This window comes from Nelusetta ayraudi, unplaced genomic scaffold (assembly GCF_046127955.1).
Source record: "Nelusetta ayraudi isolate G7.1 ecotype Tasmania unplaced genomic scaffold, CSIRO-AGI_Nayr_v1 ptg000006l, whole genome shotgun sequence".
Classification (NCBI taxonomy): Eukaryota; Metazoa; Chordata; class Actinopteri; order Tetraodontiformes; family Monacanthidae; genus Nelusetta; species Nelusetta ayraudi.
The window spans coordinates 6,095,109-6,113,239 of record NW_027466056.1 but is presented as its reverse complement, the minus strand read 5'-3'; the positions used below and the strand labels follow the sequence as shown (position 1 = coordinate 6,113,239).

General features: G+C 46.1%; 1 protein-coding gene across 2 annotated transcripts; it reads right to left on the bottom strand.

Moving 5' to 3' along the window:
* Window positions 1–364: 364 nt before the first annotated feature.
* Window positions 365–14,373, bottom strand: mxra5a (matrix-remodelling associated 5a). 2 transcript variants are annotated; one of them, XM_076017472.1, is made up of 8 exons: window positions 14,139–14,373; window positions 13,456–13,718; window positions 13,210–13,339; window positions 11,108–11,498; window positions 6,756–10,592; window positions 5,252–6,170; window positions 4,832–5,158; window positions 365–4,270 (listed from the first exon to the last, which is right to left on the bottom strand). In XM_076017472.1, exons 1-8 carry the CDS (start codon window positions 14,187–14,189, stop codon window positions 2,680–2,682), a joined length of 7,509 nt encoding a protein of 2,502 aa, XP_075873587.1. In that variant the 5' UTR covers window positions 14,190–14,373; the 3' UTR covers window positions 365–2,679. The 2 variants fall into 2 exon arrangements, with proteins under 2 accessions (XP_075873587.1, XP_075873588.1); XM_076017473.1 differs by having other exon boundaries at window positions 13,456–13,692.
* Between the last annotated feature and the right edge of the window lie 3,758 nt (window positions 14,374–18,131).

Genomic DNA, 18,131 nt, shown 5'->3' with positions numbered 1-18,131 from the left:
CAGTTAACTTAAAGAGTGGATTCTAATCAGGAGGAAGAGGCAACGTGCAGCGGCACACTGTTGCGCAGTTTAAGCCCCGCCTCCCCGATTTGTATAATGAATGCCATGTTCACTAGAGACAGTCGCACATACTGGAATTTGTCAAAGTGCGACTCTCTCAGGCCGAGATAGCTCAACTAATGGGGGATTTCCCACGCGGCTCCAGATGTTTCTTCTCTCTGGAAGACGAGATGTGGCTGCGCTCCCAGGAGCAACCATGACCTACTTCCTTCTTCAAATTACCACGTCATGCATTTTCCTCAGAAATGGTGCTGCTCTTTCTGAGGACAGCCAGAAAACAAATACATTTGTGTAACTTCAGAGCTGACAAACTTTTACACGTTTTATTTAGATTTTTTTCTCATTTTGCCAAATATATACCATCAACATTACGCGGATGCCATTTAACATATGATGAGACTTTCCGCCTCTAGAGAACAAACTTTCTAGTTTTCGACTCACGGCTTTGTGGAAACAGGTGCAAATCTTTTATTTTGTGGGGGCGGAATATTCCAATGCTTACACAAGAGAGACAAATAATTTACAAATGAGGATGAGAAACAGGCAGGGTTTTTCAAGAAGCCAAACAGAGAGCAGACTTGTGAGAGTCACTTGGAGTGGTATAAAGTAAAATCTTGTTGGATCTTTTCTAAAAACAAAACAAAATAACAAAAAAAACAACAACACTTGCAATACGGAGATGTGCAACCAAACAAATTACAAAAAAAAAAATCACTCTCAATAAGAGCATTTTAGAAGCACTTAGTTCTGTTTTAAAGTTTAACATTATGTCCTTGTAGGGGGAAAAAACGGCTCAGTCCCGAAAAAGAGAAACACATCAAATCAGCTTGACATAACCTGTCATTGTCAGAAGTAGGCGGGATGGACGTAAAGCTACACAAACTACTACTGACACTGCAAGCTCCGCTCGCGGATCATATTTCATTTCAATATTTAAAAACCTGGCCTTTTTAGGTATGCTAGTCAAATCAAAATAATTAGAAGGCTGTGTATTGACCCATGAGAATATTTAACTAAACAAAACACATTATGTCAACATATTTTATACATTTTACTGAGAAAACATAATTAATGCCCCAACATCTTCAATCTTTTTGCTTTTGCTTTTTCAATTGCTTTTGGTTTTTTCGAAACAATACGGTTTGAAGGAAACAATTGGCATTGTACCAGGGGATTTAACAAATAACAAAAGGACAAACGAAAAAAAAACAACCAACAAATTAATTATAGCATTTTCCCAGGAGGCTGGAGCACCAGGAAATAATTAGAGCTGCAAATGAGTGGTCATTATCTAACGCAGCACAGCACATTTTGCCTTAGCAAATGGTGGGAGTCTCCATTTTTCGTCTCTTTAATGAAAGAAAAAAACATAATTGGCATGTTAAACCCTTAAGGCACCTTTGAGTCATAGGATATTGTAGAACTTTTTGAAGTATGCTGATGTAACAACCTTACTGTCTTAGTTATAACTAAGAAAGGCTTGGGGCCGTTTACTTTGGGTGTGTGGGGGGGGTTCCAATCATTTGTTTAGCAAAAATGATAATTTGTGTTGTGTACATCATTTAGGAGCGGAAGGCACATTGTACAGCACTTGACGAGTGATAGCGACTGGAATACGTTTAAAGTGCAAAAATACGAGAACTGCGAGGGAAGCAATAGGAAAAGATACAATTGTGGAAGATCGATAGTCAGCCAGTATGAACCGTGAACATCGCCCAGGAAAAACTGGACCACGTTCTTCTGTCAAAACCACTTGAAAAGGGGGAATGAGCTATTTTCACCACTAGAGAGCTCAGCTGAGCCAAAACAAAGAGGCTCCGCGCTCGCCCTCCTCTAGCTGAAACTTGATATAACCATAAGTTTGGAGGGTCACCTTCATCTACCAGAACGTCCATGTGTCCAAGGGGACCACTATCAGTGACAGACCTGCATCACACAGAACTCAGCATGACACAGAATTCTAACTTGCATAGATTTGTTCTTTAGCTTTACTCATCCAAAGTCAGTTAAAATAAAACAAAACAACTCGCACACAACATATTAACAGTTCTGAAAACAGAAGCTGAGCCTTAGGAGTTGATGGTTATATCCAGCATAATTTTAGTGAACGTTAGCAGGTTTCGTTTTCTAAAAATGCATTGCATTCACCTACCACAGGGGCGGTTGCGTTGCAATTTTTTAATGGTGTTAGGGCTACTGTTCGGGTCAGCTTTGTAAACAAGAGAGTAGAGAGGGCTGGAAATCAATAGACAGAGGGGGCGTGTGATGTGATGCTCCACGTCAGATCAAACAACACCACAAGATCTTCACATAACATTTTTTATCACCCTACGTCTGACAACAATGAAAATCGCTTATTCCCCTTTTAAGTATTTCTTTGGCAAACACCATAATAAAAGTGCTTGGAATATAGATATGGCCCCGATCTGGAAATCAAATAAATGCTAGTCATCAAAAATAAGTCCTCTGTGCATGACCAAACTCAAAGTACCACTGCCGTTTTAATAATCTTATTTTATACATTTTATGACAGCAGTTTTTTTGATTTTGGCATTTTTCAACAAGGCAGTTGGACAGGCGTACTGTCTGAAAAAACACGGCAATGACCCACTGTATTCTTCAGAAAACATTTAGCAATGTCGCTCTGGAGTCTATGCCAATGGCATTCCTGGCTGTGCATCGGTACACGCCAGCGTCTCTTTGCGTTGGGTTCTGGATAATAAGGGAACCCTGAGGATGGAGGTACCGGTTTCCGTAAAGGCGCGGCTGAGCGCCGATAACCAATCGGGTTTTATCAGGCGTCTCCCATGCCACATCCGCTTTGGGGATCCCACTTGCGATGCAGTTCAACTGAATAGCAACTCCACGTTTTGCAAAAGTCACAGAGGGGGGCCCGCTGGTAATCTGAGGTGGGTATGCAATCACAGATACTGACACGGGAATCAGGGAACTGCCGTACTCATTTGCAACCCTGCAAACATACGATCCTCTGTCATAGATTGATACCTGTTGGATCAAGAGCGTTCCATTCGCCAAAACAGCATAGCGGCCGGCTCTCTGTGGCCTGTTGAGCACAACCCCACTAGGCAGCGTCCAGGTCAACCTGACGGGATGGCCACCGGTTTTACAGTGGAGAGGAAGACTTTCCCCTATCATGATACTCACAGGAGCGTGGTACCTATTGTTGATTTCTGGTTTTCTACCAGGAGATAAAGTCACTGTGCGCTCCACAATTCCCTGAGGAACACGCCCCATACAGCGGTACATTCCAGCTTCCGCAAGAGAGGGGTTGCTGATGATCAAGGAGCCATCGGGGCGATGGTAAAACTTGGAGAATCTGGCACCACTACGCATGGGCGAACCGTTGGGTAAAATCCAAGTGACGTGAGGTAGCGTGGAGCCCTCGAAGGAGCAATTCAAAGTCATGGCATTCCCAACAGTGAGTGAAAGGCTCTCCGGTTTGGGACCTCTTACCTGTGGCCTCTCAACGGCTTCCGTGACTTCCAGGTTTACCAAAAGTCGGACCTCCCCTCCTTCATTTCGAGCAATGCAAGAAAGCTGACCAGAGTCTGTCCTTTTCGCTGAGCGGATTTCCAAGGTACCATTTTGATGAACTGTCACTCTGTTGCTGAAGTATGGCATAGGAAGGATCACATTTCCTGGTAGAACCCATGTGATGCTGGGTGTCGGGGTTCCCTTGGCCACACAGTCTATAAACATGGGCTGCTCCTGAAATGCCTTTACCTTCATAAAACTGAAAGTTCCACTTAAGCCATTGATTACAGGAGGTGCTATGTGAACTTCCAGCCTGATCATTTTCTGGTCTTGACCTGCACTATTTTTGGCCAGGCAAGTGTAATTACCGCTGTCAACACGCTGGACTTTTTTTACTATCAGTGTCCCGTCGTCGAGAATCTGGTATTTTTCTGAAGCTGGCGTAATAACTCTATTTGCAGGGGATATCCATGTGATGGTCGGTACCACTTCCCCTCTGGCGTGACACTTTAAAGTTACAGTCTCACCATGGAGAACTCGAAGGACTTTCTGATTTTTATTCTGGATAAAAGGCGGGGAAGTTGCGACCCTCACTTTCACTCGGACCTTCATCTCGTCTTTGCCAAGTTTGTTCTCAGCATAGCAGGTGTAATCACCTTCTTCTGGCATGCCCACGTCGTTGAAATACAGCGTTCCATTGTCAAACACCACATACCTTGGACACATTCAAAAGGGAAACAAAAAGTAAGTAATCATAATTTCAGCTACATATCATGAATCATTGAGTAAAGATGAGCATGAAAACATACAACATTTATATTGTTATTAAATGTTTGATTTACCTCCTCAATAGGCTTTTTGGTGCAAAACAGAATTTGAAACCAAAAATAGAGTACAGACATACATTTTAAAAATCTGTTTTAAGTTGCAATGTGCATGGCTGGCATGTGTAGCATTTTGCTGCTATTCAGAAACAAATATGTGGAGTTTCTGATCTTAATGTGTCATTTTAACGTTCAAGTTTTTAACATTACTAGTGGAATTCAAATTGTCAACTGTTTCTAGTAATAGATCCAAAAAGGGGAAAAATGTGGTTCAGCAAAAAACATTTTTAATCTAAAAATTTGTTTATAGACAATTGACAAAATTGATGTCAAACGTTTTTTCAAAAACTGTACCCACTGAAACAACAAATTTCTGATAGAACTACAATCTGCAATATAATAATGATAATATCATACTATGAAAGGCAATAAGGATCTCAGGTAGTTCATACCTGCGACTCCGCCCCCTGCCGAACCCATGTTCCTGTTTATCCGGGTTAACCATGGTGCCGTCAGGTAGTGCCCAGCTGATCTCAGGGTTTGGAAGACCTGATGCCACGCAGTCTACTTTGAGGTCTCCGCCGTACACTACCTCCTGACTGGGTTGCTGCTGGTCATGCTTGATCTTTGCGGGTCTTGTCAACACGTTGACCCTCAGGAGCACATAGTCGTCACCCATCTTGTTGCGTGCTGAACAGAGGTAGTCGCCACTGTCCTTCTCAGTGACGGAGTGAATGCTTATCGTGCCATTGGGAGAAACTTTGATTCTTGAGTCGAAGCTACAATTGGTACAAGTAGGAAATACGAGAAAAGATGTGTTACAAAACATGAATGGAGGATGTGGAAATAGATTGTTTGTGCGTCTTTGTTACCTATACTGGGAATCCACCAGCTTCTTAGAAGGTGTCCTCCAAAGGATCCAGGGCTCTGGCTCTCCTTTTGCGACACAATTGAGGAGCAAACTGCCCCCATATGTTACATCAGTTCTCTGGGGTGACGACAGTGTTATTTTAGCTCTGGTGGTGGACGGACTCCTTTGAATGCTCAGAAAAACCACCCTCCTGCTCGTGGCCACTGTGTTACTGGCCAGGCATTCATAGCGTCCAGAATTTCCAGGGCTCAATCCCTGGACGTACAGGGTGCCATTGGAGAGGACATAGACGTTGTTTCCAGTTGGAGACTGGGAAGGTATGTGTTGTATGCCGTTGGGCGTGATCCAGCGGATCACAGGCCTCGGTGTTCCTGAGGCAGTGCAATGAATGGAGGCAGTGCTGCCCGCAGGGAGTGTGACGTTTTCAATCTGTTTCTGCTGAATAGAAGGCAGCGACGTGGAGACCTGAAGGCGCACCAAGACTGAGTCGGCTCCTGCTGTACTGCTGCCAATGCACTTATAAACTCCCCTGTCGGCGTAAGTGGCCTCACTGATCCGAAGGGTCCCATTGGTCAAAACAGAAACACGCTGATGAAGAGACACGTCAAGGGGCATTGCAGTCACATGGGTATGATTAGGCAACACCCACGTGACTAGAGGTAAGGGGTGCCCTTCTGCTACGCAGTCGAAATGAATTTTGCCCCCTTCATGCACAGAGAAATCTCTTTGCCGAGGGTTCAGAATCCGCGGATGCTGTGACTGAATGACAAGATTTACAACCATCTTGTCCACGCCGTACTGGTTCTGGGCTGTGCATAGATACTGGCCACCATCGGCGGGATGTGCATTCCTGATGAATAATGTGCCGTTGGAGTCCACCTCGAACCTCTGGACCCTGGTATTCTGAGAAACGCTTGCCCCTGCACAAATGGAAAGAGAAAAATGTGAAATTTGTAAACAGCACGGTATATTAGTTTTACACTGCACTGCTACCATATTGAAATAATGAGAGCTCAGCGGTGAAAGCCAGCGTGAGGCTGAATAACAGACTGCTACACTATGAATAAATAAAACGCAAGCGTACAGTAGCCAGGGACTGCTAAGTGAATTGCAAGAAGTAAACAAAAAAACAAAAAGCAGAGCTACTTGTTCTCCACCTCATCCATCTTCGAAGACGGAAAAGCAATGCATATTATTATAACCTTAATTGAAACCATTTCTTTCCTCTAACTGGACAGAAAAAAAATCTAATTCACCAGCTGATGCATTGGGCTACACATTTTACGTTATATTATGGAGTCCCCCGTGTACAATAAAAGCAAAATAAACCCAAATAAATGTAAAAAATTAAAAATAAAAAACTATTGCAAAATCACAACCCTTATCCTCTAGTGTGTTTTAAATTGTATTGACCTTTTAATGAGGTCTATTTTTTATTAGCACAATGCAAAGACTAACATGTCATGTTATATAAAGTGGTGTTAAAGAGGTTGAGTCATACATACCACTAGCAACTTTTGTCCACGACAGGAAGGGCATTGGCTTGCTCTCAGCCTTGCAGGGAAGCCGAACATCTGCTTCAGCTCTCACCGCGTACGTCTGGAAATTGCTTTTTGTTATGCTTGGCTTCCTTCCTGGAGCAGATCCCTGCCGAGGTAGTTGCTGATGCCTTTCGTACGTGCTTAAAGTGCTTGTCGGTGGCCCCCGCCCTGGCACGTCTGTCTGGAGTGCACTAACTGTTGGGACAGGGGTGGCCACCTGTTGGCCAGTCTCTCTGCTGATTAATTCAGCAGCTGGTGATGTTGGGTGCACAGCAAGCGGATACAGACTGTAGTTGGTCGACTGGATAACACGACGGAGGTCTGACGTTCTCTGAGGCGCTGCTGTTTGCTGGATTTGACTGTGATCATCTGGTACTGTGGTCGCACTTAGCCACGGATTCACGCTGGAGCCCGCAGGAGTTGTTGCAACGGCGTACGGCACTCCAGTGGTTGGGATAACACCCTTTCGTGTAAACGAAGCAGTAGATGAATGCCGACTTGTGGTCGCAGCTTCAAGTCCCTCTGACTCACTATTTGGAATGTTGCTTTGACTCGAACTATGATGCGTCTCCTCAGGTTCCGAAGTTCGTTCTGTGGCATAATGTGTTTTGTCAACGTCAATTTCCAAAAGGCCGCTCGGCATTGTGAGCGGACCTTCCAAGGTCGACTCAGGATTCAGCGGCAGAACGACGGCAGTCGGAGAAGGCGGTGAGGCAGAAAAATGTGAGTCGCTTTCCTTCATGAGCACCGTTTCATGTCTTCGGGTTGGTGTGTCGAGGGTGGACAGATCCAGTTGGGTGTTTGTGAGCGTTTGTGTCACGGTGCCAAAATCTCCGGAGTAATCGTCAGAATCTTCCAACAGTTCAGAACCTTCTGTGGCCAGGTCTGCTTCCTCTGACAGTCCAGGTGTAAGAGGGCCTAGTGTCGGCAGCTGCGGACTGGCTGCTGTGCGCTCACCAAAGCTTCCAGCGGGAGACGACACCTCCAAGGTTACTGTGGCTGTTGGAGGAGCGAGGATTTTGCGGCCCGTGACCGCAGAAACCGTTGACAGTGACGGTGTCACCGTTGTGCTTTCAAGCGGCTGTCTGGCGAGAGGCAACAAGCCCTCATCTGTTTTTTGCGCAGGGGCCACCACAGAAAGCTTGGTGGTTGCTGTGGCGCCAAGCAGCAAGGCTGTGCTCCCTTCGTGACTCAGCGGGTCCGATGACGCTGCTTGGCTGATCCTGAATGAAACAGCAGTGCTGGAACTCGCCTCCGTGACTCCTGATGAGTAGGTGGTGGCCCTCTCTGTCACGCCGACAGAGTGTGCAGGTGTGGCGGTGGAGAAGCGGATGGCTTTGTTTGGATTTTGTTTCCTTCCGTTTGGCCTTTTTCGACGACCGCCATTCTTTCTCCTCCCATTCGGCTCCCGCAAGCGAGGCCGGGAACGTCGTCCAGTGGACAAAGGGGCCTCTGTCAGATAGGGCAACATTTGAGGTTGCGAGTAATCTTGCGTTGTGGCCTCGAGCTCAATTCGGGATGTTGTCGCAGCCTCACTAATATATTTTCCGCTTTCTTCCCCGTTCGTTTCCTGCCCACTCGCGTTGACCACAAAGGTATTTTCACTTCCATTCAAAGGGTCGTCAGCGTCTATGCTGCCGCTTCTCCCTCTGTCCACAGACTGGTCGGCTCCCACGCCTCTGTCCAGGTCTGCGTTTTTGCTTAAGTTCCCTGTGAGCGGGAACGAACTGCCGCCAGTGTTTGCGTTTGACTGCCAGAGAGTGACAGCATTTGGGGAAACAGATGTGGTCTGTGGGAGGAAAAGTACACCGTTTGAAGTCATGCGTACATCCAAATTTGTATCAAGGGTAATGCTTTGCACATGGTACATCGTCTGTGGCCTTTCTGTTCCATATGTGGCGTGCGTGCGATGGGCTGTCCTTGTCACAGCTTCCGTTTCAAGCACTTTGCCGATGTCTGTCACACGGACGACTTGGACTTGCACGTCCTGTTTATCGGGGCTTGTTTGTGTCTGTTTCACAGGAGTTTGGGCCGTTGTAGTGTGATGTTCTTCCCAGGCTTCTTCCAGCGGAGTCACGGCGTCTGACGATCCCTCAATGGCATCCTCCGACTGTGTTGCCGGCTCCAACACAGTTGGAAGTGGCGTCATGGTGGTCTGAGCTTTCTGATCCCTAATTTTGGCCAAGATGTCAGCCCACTTTTCCGGGTCTATCTTACTTTTCCTCCTGCTGTCCACAACAGCTCTACGGTCCTCGAGCTGCGATTCTGTTGGCTTCCGGAGCACCGGGCGCCGCCACGGCCTTCTCAAGGGATGCACACCCCTCCTGCCTGTCGTAGCGCCCCCTGGGATCCTTCTTCTCATGGGTTCCGAGGGCCTCCTCGGAAGCACAACCTGGGGAACCTCACTCTGTCCTGATGCCTCCTCTGGATTCTCTGTGGGGACTTTAATTTGAGTGTTAATGCCTGAGGCCGACTGAGGTCTGGCAGGGAACTTCCTCAAAGGTCTCGCCGTGATTTTTCGCCGAACAAGAGTGACCCTTGTCACAGCTGTGTCCACACCGTGCTGATTTATTGCGACGCACTTGTAATAGCCGGCGTCTGTCAACTGAGTCTGCGGAATGTGTAGGGTGCCGTTTGGAAAAACAAACGCTTGGGAGGTGTTGGCTTGGAAACAGACAGTGTCGCTGCTCGGAAGAATCCAATGAACGTCAGCATCGGGGGATCCGGACGTAACACACGGCAGTGAAATGGGGCTCCCTGCAAATCCTTCGATGGACGCAGCTGAGGCGTGTCCTTCCCCCGAGGGAGGGCCAGAAGGCTCCTGTACTGACAGATGGAACGGCAGCACGGCGAGGTCGCCTTCAACCTTTGCCACACAGTAGTAAATTCCTGCATCAGCGTGCCGGACGGCTTCAATGGCCAGCTGTCCCTCGGCGGACACAGAGACACTGTTGTCCGCGCTACTGTATGGCGCCTCCACCGTCGTGCCATCCGGCAGCATCCACCGGATGGCTGCTGGGCTGGAGCTGTGCACATTACAATCCATTTGGCTCGCCGCCCCCAGGATGGCACTCGATGCTTTGCGAGTCTTGTTGGTCGACTCAATCATGACCCACGTCCTCCGCTGCGTGCGCAACAGCTCCACCTCCGCTGTCTCCACCAGATTGGCGCTGAGGATCAGGTACACGATCTTAGCCGACGACCGAAGTCTGTTTAGCCGGACGCCGGCAGATTTTTGCATTAGCCACGACGGCTGGGCCGAGATGTCGACCTTGACGCCGGTGTAGTACTGGGCATCTTTCTCTGAGTCCTGTTTGTAAGTGTAGCTCGGATGTGGCTTCTCTCTGATCATCGTCTCTCGCTGCAAGTGTGCGGGGACGCTACTGTAGTAGGCAATCAACCGCCACAGTTGTTCGTATCGACCTCTGTCGACAAGGCACTCGATGTCTACTGACAGCGAGACGTTGACCGATAGCTCGTGCTCGCCCGACTGTTCCCAGCTGATGCTGCTAAAGTCCTGGGGCTCTCTGACGCTGCACTCCAGGTCAACCTTGTTCCCGTGTTCGTCCGAGAAGCCCAGGGAGATGTTTCCAAATGGGTCGGCAAAGTCCTTCGTGGTCATCAGCTCGCTCTCGACGTCGTCAGGCGAAGGGGTTCCCCTCGGGGAGCTGATGACTGGGCGACTGCATTCAAGGTTCATCACGGTCAGTAGCTCTGCCTTGCCGACACGTCGGGGAGAGGAGCACATGGGACACAACTGGCCACCGGGAAGTGCTTTATCCTTTTTACATTTTAGCACACCTGTGGGGGGAAAAATCAAAGAAACTATGCTAGGTTTAAAGGTACAGTGCCACACACTGTAAACTTTTGCCATCTAGTGGTCAGATTTTTAGATTGCAGCACTCATTCGCTCACCCTTCCTGTCCCAAGCTCGCCAGTGACCTACAGTGGCCCGCGCACACAAACCTGAATACCTTAACCACCCTCTTCTTTATTGGTTTATTTAAGGACACGAACATTCAAACCTAAATAAGCTGCAAGATGGCAGCTCACTCAGAGCAAGCCCCTTGCTTTATGCATATTCTTGTATATATGTTTAACAACCATTCTAAGGCCAGGAAAATCAAATTACTTAATGTACCTCAAGTACACATGAATATGTATAATATATGAATATATTTACGGGCAGCATATTAAGCTTTTACCAATATAAAAATCATAACTCAGGCTAAATCTTACACAATGGACCTTTGCATCTATTGCGCATTAGGAACAAAGACTCTTAATACATTTGGTAAATTAGCAGAAAGCATTACCTGGTGATTTTTTATCCCAGTCCTGAAGCCACCTCATGTTGCAGTCGCACGTCCATGGGTTCCCGTGGAGGTGCAGGTTCTCCAGCTGAGGCATGGTGGCCACGAGGCCCGCAGGCAACGCCGTCAGCTCATTGTCGGACAGGTAGAGGTGCTTCAGGGTGGAAAGGTGGAAGTGGCCCAGCAGCGTGAAGGTGGCGAAGGTTGCCGGGTGCAGCTGTTGAAGCCGGTTGCCCTCCAGCTGCAGCAGCCGCAGGGAGGTGAGGCCGTGGAAGGCATCCGGGTGGATGAGCTCCAGGTGGTTGTGATCCAGGTGCAGTCTGGCCAGCGCCCACAGACCGCGGAGGGTGTGTCTGTTGATCTCCTTCAGCTTGTTGTAGCTGATCTTGAGCATCTGAATGAGTGCGGGGGAAAAAAGTGTCAAACAGAAGATGGAAGAAAGAAAATTCTGGTTGTCTGCAAGATAAGATCTGGCTTATTGCGAAATGAGAACACAGAGGGGGAGTTTAGCGATGAATCACATTCGATAAAAAATGTGTTTGTTTTTTCAAAGGGTGAAAAAAATTCTACATTTTTACAACGTGGCTGTAAATCATATGAACTGGATAGGTTGGGGTAGGACAGCGTCAGATGGAGGCAGATGATTTGCGATGGCAACCGCTGAAGGGAATAGCCAATAAAATCATCTAACTTCAGGTTAAAGTTTCCAATATTATGAACATTTAAAACATTTTTCATTTGGAATTTCTGAGGAGCAATCTCACAGAAATCTTAAAAAAAAAAATTCCTCGATGTCCAAAAAAAACAAATATTTAGCTCTCTGTTTGCAGAGCCTCGAGTGAAGCAGCCGAGAAGGTGGAACGGACAGCTGGTTGAGGGGTTGTTGTAGCTAAACCTGGAAAGAGGTGTTGGTGCACTTTGTGACATCACAAGGGGGTCACTTCCATACTTCTTTATGAAAATAAAGCTGGCAAAATGGGGACCAGATTCACAAGGATAATTCGCTCCTATTTTTCTTCTTCTTCTTCAAAACTTGAACTTAAACTTACATTCAGCTCCCATATTGATCAACATATAAAAAACCCTTGTCAGAAAATTGGTTTGCTCTACCTAATTTCCCTCTAACTTGCAGAAAAACATTAGTCGAAGCTGTTTTTATGTCTGTCTTAGACTATTGTGACATCAGTTTTATGCATGCCTCTGCCTCTACTCTCAAGCCTCTAGATCAGGGGTGCCCAATAGTCGATCGCGATCTACCGGTCGATCACGAAGGTAGTTTGGGTCGATCGCATGGATAGTAACACTTTTAAACCATGAGCTTGCTGTGCAATGATAAGCATACATGCACATGGGAACATGTTGACCCATTTAGTCCTATTTATTTGTTTATTTATTTATGTATTACTGGACTACAAATATATTTATGAATTAATTTGTTTTCCAATTTTATAGTAGGTGGATCTTTTTGACTTGGTAATTTTATAACCAGCTCGCATGTTGAAAAAGTGTGTGCAGCCTCGTTCTAGAAGTCATCTACCATTCTGCCTTTAGATTTATTACTGGAGCTGCCTATTCTACTCTCACTCTCATGCTACTCATCACTGTACTCTGTATAGCCTAGTAGGGTGAACCTCTTATTGGCAAACTTCCCATCTACATCTTTTATTCACTTGCTCAGTTAACTGTCAAGTTAAATTCACTCATCCCATTCACTCACTTTAAATCATTAATCACTACTTTCCTGTCTTCTAATTGTACGTGCTTTCTCTATTGCTGTATTTCTACTGTGCTGTTCTACTGTGCTTAAGCATTTTTGTTTTGCTTTGTACTCTTGTCTACACTGTAAATGAGGTTTGCCACAGTATATTAACAAGGTTAAATAAAGGTAACAAACAAATATGAGCGGAAAAACAGACATATGACACCTGGTTGTTACCTCTACCCTTTCATATGTTCACCCTTGCAAACATGAACTGTTGTCTTATAACAATCAATAAAAATCAATAACAATCATTCAAGAGGCTGGCTTTCAAGACTGTGCCCCAAAATGGCACGAATGTCATCCCTATGACATTTTTTTGAGGATTTCAGAGTTTGAGAATTACCTGCAGCGAATTGAGGTCCATGAACGCCCCATCCGGCAAGTCGTGTATGTCATTCCCGTGAAGCAGCAGGAGCTCCAGCTTCCTCAGGCCGGCAAGGGAACTATCTGTGATTTTACTGATGCTGTTAAACCTAAAATAAATTAAAAAAGAAGAAGAAAAGGTGTAAAAACATTGCAGAAAATATATTTTCGGGTGGGTGGGTGTTTTTGTTTGTTTTTGTTTTTCATATGGGAAAACAACACTGACCCCAGGTTCATGCGCTTCACGTGCTTGGGTACGGCAGCCGGGATGGCGAAGAGGGAGCGAAAGGTGCAATGGACCTCAAATGGCTGGGGGCACGCGCACGGCCGCGGGCACGAGGGAGGTGCGGGAGAGGCTGCGGTGGTGGTGGCGCGGGACAGGACGAGGAGCAGCACGAGCAGGGTCCCGAGGGCGCGCGCGGCGGATGGGTCCATCTTCTCCTCCTCCCACCCCCACCTGGAACTTGGGGCGCGTGGAAAACTCAACACCTGCGACACAACCACAAACGTTTTACGCTCGAGTCCTTCTCTTTCACACTTTGTGAAACCGCGCTTCAAACTCTCTCTCTCTCTCTCTCTCTCTCTCTCTCTCTCTCTCTCTCTCTCACACACACACACACACACACACACACACACACACCACACACACACACACACACACACACACACACACGGGTGGTAGTAGAACTCACATTTAACCGTACAGGTATAATGGCGATCAGGTAAATAAGAAGAAGAGGTTTTAGAAGCGCGTGGTTTCTCGCGAAAAGTCCGTGCGCGAGCGCCGCGGCAGGGTATCCAGGCAAAAAAAAAAAAAAAAAAAAAAAAAAAGGGGGGGGGGGGGGAGAGCGCCATCTCAATAATTCAGCTCAAACCGCGAACGCCGTCATGAAATATAGATGTTATTACCTCAAACTCTTGATGGACTCTCACCGGGGAGCTCCTCGCATTCCATTTCATTCCATTAAAAAAATAAACAAATGAATGAAATAAAGAGGGGGGGGGAGAGAGAGAGAGAGAGCGGAATCGAATTTAGAACGAGAGGGGGTAAAGAAGAAAGTGGAGGGGACGAGAAATTTGGGAAGCGCAGAGATGAGGAGGACAAAAGAGTGGGTGTTCTTTTGGGAGAAGGCAGAGAGGAATCAGGGGGAAGTTGAGCGGGTGGAGAGAGAGAGAGAGAGAGAGAGGAGGAGGAGGTGTGGGGGGGTGGGGGGGGCGCTGAGTTGTAACTAAGCCAGTGAGAGAGCAACTCTACCGGTGTGCAACAGGAGAAGCCGACTGTTTTGTTTTTTTTTTTGTTTTTTTATCTTAACACTCCAAAAAGAAAATCAATTTGCTTAAGTTTTTTACAACAACCCCCTTGTTGGTTGTTGTAGGCCTGGAGTAGAGATTCAGAAGGGGAGAAGAGAAGGAAGAGGAGGACTCAAAACACAGTCATATTAGTCATAAAATCCGATTGGATAGTGTGCCTTGCTCCTCGTTGGTTATGCAGATTTAATGCGGGATCTTGCAACCCACAAGATGTCTTGAATTAAGGTGTGGGTGCAAATGTGAAATCTCATTGGTTCACCGCTTTGTTCAGTCACGCTCCAAGCGTGAGCATTACCTTTGCAGTCTCTAGTCTCTGCACTTTTAGATAGGTTTATAAACCCGAAAGGCTTTGACGAGCCTTGCAGTGACATGAGAACCCCCAGCTTTTTAAAAAAAAAAATCTGGAGGTTGTTCCATGATCTAATTCTTACTTTTTTGTACTTTTCCAGACTCTTGATTTGAAAATCTTAACCACCACCCCTTCCGCGCTCAACTAAACACACTGGTACTGTACGACTTTGTGATGCTGGGATATAATAAATGAGTCACATTGGAATTATGGGTCGTTATATCACCATTTGAGTGGAGGGGGGGGGTAAGCAACCTTTCGTGGCAAATGCCTGGCACCACTCTGCCGCTGCAAGGGCTGGAAACACGGTGCCTACCGAGGAAAGGAGTGGTTGCCAAAACCTCATTCAACAAATATTGTGGGTGGCATCTTCAACTAAAACAATACCCAAGGGCACAAAATACGGTATGGAAAATTTTTAAACCAGTTTGAAAGTACTTGCAATAAATCGGAGAACACTTGTTGCATCTTATACAAAACTAGATGGCACAGTCAGTGCATAAAGAACCATACGTTGTGTTAAGTGTCAAAAGTAAATTTAAAGTTGATGTTTAGAGTTAGTGCCCACCAGTGAAAATTTGACTTTAAGAAAGACCCTAGTGTCGCTAGCCTTTTTTCTGTTTTAGTTGAGGATGCCACCCACAACAATTGGTGAAAAACGGTGCGGTGACTGAGGTTTTGGCAGCCACCGATGTACATTGTAATCCAAATTTTCCTGAAACCTTTTTGAGAGTGTGTGTCTTTTCTGTGAACTAGCCAATAATATTCAGCTCAAATGCATAACTTGCATAACCAGCTTGGGGTTTGCTGAAAAACCAAGCTGTCAGGGTGTCAAGTACGACTGGACCTTTATGGCTGTTGAACAGAGGGCATATCCTCACCCACTGTGTAACAGTGTGGTACACCAGATGCTCTGCTGCAGACGGGGGGGAGGCCCATCCAGAGGACGGCAAACATGGCACAAAAAGCCCCTCTGGCTGAACTCCTTCCTCCCCGGAGGAGAGAGCAAATACCATATACCGCTACAGAACTTTAAAAATCCTGTCACTGTTTGCACTTGCCGTGTCAAGTGCATTTGTCCAAGGGGAGGCAGAACTTGAACGTGACTGAACCTTTTGTCATTCAAGCAGACCATTCAGATATTTTATCTTATTTATTTTTACCGGTGTATTCAGGCGACTTCCTTTCAGTGACATTAGTACCTCTTGCACTGTAGGGCCTTTTTGCAGTTCCTGTAAGCTTTTCGGGAACAAGGGTGGTTCTATTTTTCAGGCATCCGGCCTGCATAGGAACTTGGGACTTGGAACGTCAGCTCCATTTTAGCTCCTACTCGGTTCCTTTTGACGGTTGCGTAGGAACTCATATTACGTACTGTAAGTGTTGGCTGATTTGTACGGCACCTGCGTCTACGTCTACTACCAGAAAAGGCATCAGTTTGCACTGTTATTCCAGCCCTATAGAGCAATATCTGAACATACTGTATAAGCGCAAGTTCGCCACGGTTATCTCAAAACACGAGCTGGCTTTTGACCAAAGACTTTTAGTCTTTATCACAAAAAGGTAATAAAACATGACAAATTGCATACAGGATGCCAAATCTCCCTTTTATTGTTATATTTTGAGTGCAATTTACTTTTCTTTTCTTTTTTTAACGCACAAAAAGTATTTGCTTGATTTAATTTTTTTTTTTTTTCTCACTTCCAAAACTTTCTGAAATGTTCACACTGTGTATTTTGGCTAAGGCGAGGCTGGGGCCCTAAAAAAAGATCACTCACGTGGGAAAGTAGGCGCTTTGGGGCAACAGGTCGCCCTTCCCGTTAATGCTGCAGATGTGCGGAGACACGGAACATGCTAGGGTAGAACAACAAGGGGTTACACATAAAAAGCAGGAGTTCACACTCCACAGCCTGAGGGGAAGCGTAGAACTCTTTCGCTGGTAACAATAAAGGCTGATTATGGGAACCGTGAGCTCCAAGTCGATCCCAGAGACGGGTTTAATGATGTGTGATGACAATGTGCCGCCAAGCCCCGTTAAGGCTGATGTCAAATTTCTGTTTGTCTCCTTTTTAAACACCCAACCAGCGTTAGATTTAGCTGCTGCGCAGAAGCAGCCCCATTTGCATTGAGGGAACAGGAAGTGAGTACGTAGTGTAGGTGAGGTCGGTGAGGCCAGTGAGGCCGTGGCGCTCTGGGCAGCACCTGGGCAGGGTTACCTGAATGAATCATCTGAGTGCAGCGGATTGTCTTCATTGAAGACTGAATCTTTCACAGAGCCTCATAAATAATCTGAGCTCAGGCAGTTGTCTAAATCATCTGGGGGTGTGGGGGCTTCAGTTTCACACAAGGGTACAAAAGTATTCTTGTTGCGTCTCTTACTAGGAAAATTTGACATAGTGGGGAAAGTGTTTTTCTGTGGAGGATTAGCCTACAGTGCCACAATGTCCAAAAAAGCCATGAAAGGTCATTCATATTTTCATTACTACTACTACTGCTGCTACTACTATTCCATCAATGTATAATATGTATGTGATTTTTTTTTTCTCTCTCAGAGGAGCTGCATTTTGCCTGTGTATCTCACCTCTCTTCACCTGCAAAGACAGTTGATTGGTCATGCAATTGCAGGTGAAAAGACGTTAGGCACAATAGCAAATTGCAGCTCCCCTGAAAAAAATCACAAGAGAAGACCAGAAAGACAAAGGTGAGATCAGATAAGCAATGTAATGCTATTTTATACATTGATCGAATAATAATAACAAAAACAAAACAGCCTTTTTGTGCACCGTGACTGGCCACTGAAGGCTAATCCTCCACAGAAACTGAACACTTTCACCACTATGTCAAATTTTCCAAGTAAGAGGCGTAATAAGAACACTTTGGCTCACATTTCCACCGAGACACACGCAGCCTGACCCAAACTGCATGTTTCTGTACTGCTGGGAAAAGTCACAAAATTAGCTTTCTGCTTTTGCAGTCTTCTGTCTGTCATCTGTCTTGACTTTCTGCTCTGCCCTCAACGCATTTCACCCCCAAAACCTCATATTATTCCTCCTTCTTTCCTAGCAAACGTTTAACAAGCAACAAGGCCACTTCTGTGTGTGTGTGTGTGTGTGTGTGTGTGCGCATTTGTAGTAGTAGTAGTAGCAGTCATAGTAGTTGCAGGTAGAAAAGATGCTTTGTTAAACGCGCTGGCCGTTGTCCCTAAGTTGTTAGACGAAACAACGCTTTCCATTGAAACGCTGATC